The sequence below is a fragment of the Penaeus japonicus genome, unplaced genomic scaffold, assembly GCF_977035675.1.
Source record: "Penaeus japonicus unplaced genomic scaffold, GWHDUDI00000001_assembly GWHDUDI00000026, whole genome shotgun sequence".
Classification (NCBI taxonomy): Eukaryota; Metazoa; Arthropoda; class Malacostraca; order Decapoda; family Penaeidae; genus Penaeus; species Penaeus japonicus.
Window position 1 is genome coordinate 33126262 of NW_028234428.1, and position 5000 is coordinate 33131261.

Below are 5000 nucleotides of genomic sequence, written 5' to 3' on the forward strand. Positions count from 1 at the left end.
AACCCCTCCCACCACCCACCCACCCCCACCCCCAACCTCCGAGCAGATCACCTAATGACCAGATCGAATCGGCAGAACCTTCACCGACACTTCGAGACTGCGACAGGTCATCACACCAAGACCAGAAAGTCAGACGAGAGCTCAGGTCACCGCCAAAGAAGCGAGGTCACAGGTGGAGTGATAGGGGGTGACGAGCAGTAATTAGGCCGTAATTACTTGATTTTAGGCTACTGTCTCAGGTCATAATGAAGAGGTGAAAGGGTGTGATGGACAATTAAGTGTAATTGTATCCTTTTCTTTTAAGATAAGTCTCACACTTTTAAGAAGGATTAAATATCATTCTGCTTTTGCTGCGAGTGTGATAGGACACTTATGTTTTTTTTCTTTCCTAAGTGACAATATTCAGTGTAACATTTCAAAATAGTCATATTTCAACGACAAGAAAACAAGACACAGTTAACATGTTTTTTTGTTTTTTATCTATACTGTGTTTCTTCTAAATATTTTCGTAATGCTTAAAAAATACACCCACACAAAATACTAATTTATTGGTATCCGGACATAACCATACTAAATGTAAAGTCTAACAGCGTATCAAATTACATGTGGCAAAGTTATTTTATTCATAAGAGTTCATATACATAACCTATTTTCTCTGGAAAAATCAAATTACCGAAGAAAAATATATAAAAAACTCGACAAGTAAAAGTAAATAAAACCAGTGTCAATATTGCTTTTTTTATTTTTATTATTATTATTTTTTTGAAAATGTGCAATGCAATATCGAAAGGCATTCACACTCGTATAAAGTATTGCTATTATTCACACCAAAGAATGATATCAACTTACTATCAATGCTGATAGTGGCCTTTAAAAATTATTTCGGAAACCGGGGGTGATATTCATGATAAATAATCTTCAACACAACCCTCCCTCCAAACAGATTTGTTTACTAGACCTTTGTTGTCAGCCTCACCACGTGCTGATGGCCGTCTGCTATTGGCCTACGAGGGATGTCAGGGGCGGGGCTTAGGATATCAGCTCCGCCTCCGCTTATATGATTATTACTATTTTTCCCTTTAAACGATTTTATATCTTTGATATTCCTATGCCGAATTGATTACTATAACATTCTTTTAATGATACTGGGACAAAGTCGGAAAATAAAAGATCAGATTACTCTATAAAAATATATTTAAATAACGGATTGGCAAGTATCCCAGCCTCTGATTGGCCTGGACGCTGCGCACTTGTTTGTTATGTCCACGAGACCAATAACCTGTTACCCGAAGTGATCGCCATGACCAGTGATCCCTTGGATGTACAGCGAGCAGGACCTGAAGTAATCTACTGTGAACTGTGCATTGAGTGAAAACGTGAACATGATCAGTGTAATTTTACAAGTTGGAGCAGTGCCGTTTGGTCAAGCCATTGAAATGGGTAACAGTGACGTGAGGTGTTGTGGACTCGGCAATTATACTTCTTCAACAGTGGAGTGGCAGAACCTCAGACTTGGTAAGTACTCGCTCTGTCATGTTATCTTGATGGGTTGACTTCATGGTGTTTTATTATTATTATTATTATTATTATTATTATTATTATTCGCAAAGACGTTTCACAGTTAGTATACTTGATTTCGGTTGAACAGAGGCAGTTGGGAAATATCAAGCGAGGGAAGTATAATGATGGCAGTTAAAACGTTTGAATTTCTTTAATTGCATTGCTCTTGGTACGGCTCAAATATATACAAAAACATGTAATTATTATTTTACAACTTTCCATTTTGATATCGAGCCTTCATTTGCACATATTGATACTTAAGGAAACGTGCGGTGATGTTTGCAAATGCCAAGCTACAACTTCCTTTTTTTCCTCCCCAGGCGCGTCTCTGCCCGAGATGATGCTGAGCGAGGCGCCGCCGCCGTCGCCCCTCCGGAGGGCGCACTCCCACCACTTCCTCTTCCCCTGCGAGGCCGAGAAGGGCGGCGTTTCTCCCGGCCCCTTGACGCCCACGCTTCCCCAACCCACCGCCAGCCCCACGCCCGTCCACGCGGCGCCGCCCACCTCAAGCGAAACCAGACCCGACGGAGGAGCATCGCCCGACTGCTCGAAACGGCTGCAGGAAACCCGAGCGAGATTCGAAGCGTTCGAGAGCCGAGACCAGGCGTCTCGAGAGTGCCACGAACGTCTTCACGAATCCGTGCAATCCGTCGGCTGTCTCCAGGGCGAGGTGAGGGCGGCTGAGGAGGGCGAAGGGACCAAGACGTGGCGACGCATGGGCAGCGACCTGAGGAAAATTGCTGACCAGTTTCATGTGGATCATGCGAAGGTAAGCCAGTTTGGAATTCAATCTAGAATAGCTTTGCTTATTCTTTCTCTTCGTTCTACCTTTCCTCTTTCATGCTCTGATTTTTGTGTCTCCTCTCTTTTAGCAAGTGTTCTTTCTGTCTCCTTTTCCTTCTTGCGTGGACGTGGCAGCCCCTACCTTGCAACATAAGAGCTTATCAACATCCGAATTGTCGCACCCGGACTCAGATCTATAATTGTCAAGAGATAACGATTATAAAAGATTAAATAGGCTCTGGATAGCACTGTGGTCAATCAACAGCACCAATATGTGTTTTGTTGTATCGTTTAGATCCACTAATGTTTCCGATGATACATGTTAGTTAGTATCTGGTTTATCTTTAGAACCGGAATGGCGATCAGGGGGGGGGAGGGGGGGGGAGGTTAATCCAATTAATGAAGGATTAAGACTCTGGTACCCCTCCCTCCCCCCTCCCCCCGTATCCCGCTGGTACCCCTCCTCTCCCTTTACCCTGCCCCCTCCCACCCCATCCCCCCCTCACCCTCACCCCCCCCCGGCTTCCAGCCCCCCCATCTCCACCCTCACCCCCCAGCTTCCAGCCCCCCCCCCATCACCCCCCCGCCTTCACACCCGTCTCTCCGCGTCCTCACACCCCCGCACGTGTTCACACCCACGCGCATGCTCTCGCCCGTACACGTGCCCACCGCCACACGAGCGGAACCGGCGAGGAACATGCACGTGCGCTTGTTTGCACAGAGCACGTGGCGTGGAGGTTCCTGATTGTTCCTCTAATAATCGCGGTACCGACACAGCCCCGCGTTGACACCAGCGTCTTTGTCTCCGGGATGTGGGCCTACGTGCTCCGGTCGCGTGCTCCACCCGCGGTACAAAACGTTTGATTGTTTGTCCGAATTTAAATGCTCATTCAAAGCTTATTAATTGACCGGAGGTTATGTAACCCTGGAAAGACGCGCTTTACATCTATGCTATAATGCGCCGTGCTATTAAAATGCACAGTCGATGCGTCCCCTAAAACAAGGACTTCTAAAATAAAAAAATAAAAATATATATATACATATGTATATATATACATGTATACATATATATATATATATATATATATATATATATGTATGTATGTATGTATATATGTATATATGTATATATGTATATATATATATATATATATATATATATATATATATATATATATATCAATTACGTTACTAGAGTACGAAAACAAACGGACCTTGACGACAGGAGGAGAATGGATATGGTAATAGGATCACGCACATCCAGGTGTCGGCCCGATGATCGCTAATAATCGCTTAATTATAATGTGATAATGAGATGCACGTGCGCCGCTCACCCAAGCCGGAAGTGATCGTTCACTGCGCCTACGAGGGACGCCCTTGCTTGGACCCCCCCACCCCCGTGTGTCTGTGCTGGGGTGTTGCCGCTGCCACTCTGCTTGATCAACTTGCCTTTTCTATTGGCATTGGAGATGTCATTACGGCCTGTAATCCATTGCTGTTATTTGTGTCTTATTTGCGTCAATAACCTCTAAAAAAAAGCGATATGGATATATCCATTGCTGTTATTTGTGTCAATAACCGCTAAAAAAAGCGATAAGGCTATATCCATTGCTGTTATTTGCGTCAATAACCTCTAAAAAAGCGATATGGATATATCCATTGCTGTTATTTGTGTCAATAACCGCTAAAAAAAGCGATAAGGCTATATCCATTGCTGTTATTTGCGTCAATAACCTCTAAAAAAGCGATATGGATATATCCATTGCTGTTATTTGTGTCAATAACCGCTAAAAAAACGATAAGGATATATCCATTGCTATTATTTGTGTCTTATTTATTAACCGCCAAATAATGCGATAAGGATATTGAAATCTAACTTTCTTCTGACGTTCTCTTTTTTCTTCTCTTCTTTTCCAGACCAACACCGACAAGAGCCGCTACTGCATCATCTTACCAGCATCCTTCGCCCACGGCTTCGCAGCCTCCCTCATCTGCCTCATCTCGTGGAGATTCCTGTCGAAACTGTGCTGAGGGACGAGCATCACTTCGGCATCTTTGAGATCGTGTTAAGGAACTAACTCCCAATTGCTCAAGATGTTGTTGCAGCAGAGGTCTTGTTAGTTGAAGACAAGGGGAGGAAATTGCAATGATCGTATTAAGGAACGGACATCCAATTATTCAAGATGTTGTTGCAGTAGAGGTCTTGTTAGTTGAAGACAAGGGGAGGAAATTGCAATGGTCATTCGCTTCGTTTGTTTTCAGGAGAAGGAGAAAACACTGAGGATTTTGTCTTCTTCCTTTTGGGAAAGGTGGTCGAGGCTCGATCGTGTGATTATGAATGAGATCTGCTTTATTTATCCTTCCGAAAATGAATTCTATTTTCGTTACCTTTTTTTTTTTCAATTACAAAGGACGCTGGTCTTCGGGTGAGACTACGCGTGCCAGCATCACGAATCCATGTCTTTCAAAATTATAAATATAATGAGGGTTGTGGAAGATGTCGTGTGTCGAAGAGTCAAAGACGAGATATCGAAGATTTTCAAAATTTCTTGTCTATCTGGAAGGAATTTTGTTGCTCAGGTTTGCTTTCTTTGGCATACGGTGACTACATAGTATACTCTCAAGAGTTAAGTGAGTACACACGCACACGGATACGC

At 43.5% G+C, this 5000-nt stretch overlaps 1 protein-coding gene across 1 annotated transcript in view; it reads left to right on the top strand.

Annotated features, from left to right (window-relative positions):
* The first annotated feature begins 1320 nt into the window (after positions 1–1320).
* LOC122247471 (uncharacterized) overlaps positions 1321–5000 on the top strand; it is a 3721-nt gene continuing 41 nt past the window's right edge. Inside the window, exons 1-3 of the mRNA XM_043006758.2 lie at positions 1321–1515; positions 1881–2329; positions 4261–5000. The exon at positions 4261–5000 is cut by the window's right edge and continues 41 nt beyond it. Of these exons, the coding sequence (XP_042862692.2) occupies positions 1383–1515; positions 1881–2329; positions 4261–4374 (696 nt within the window). The 5' untranslated portion in view covers positions 1321–1382 and the 3' untranslated portion in view covers positions 4375–5000. The remainder of the gene's footprint in view (positions 1516–1880; positions 2330–4260) is intronic.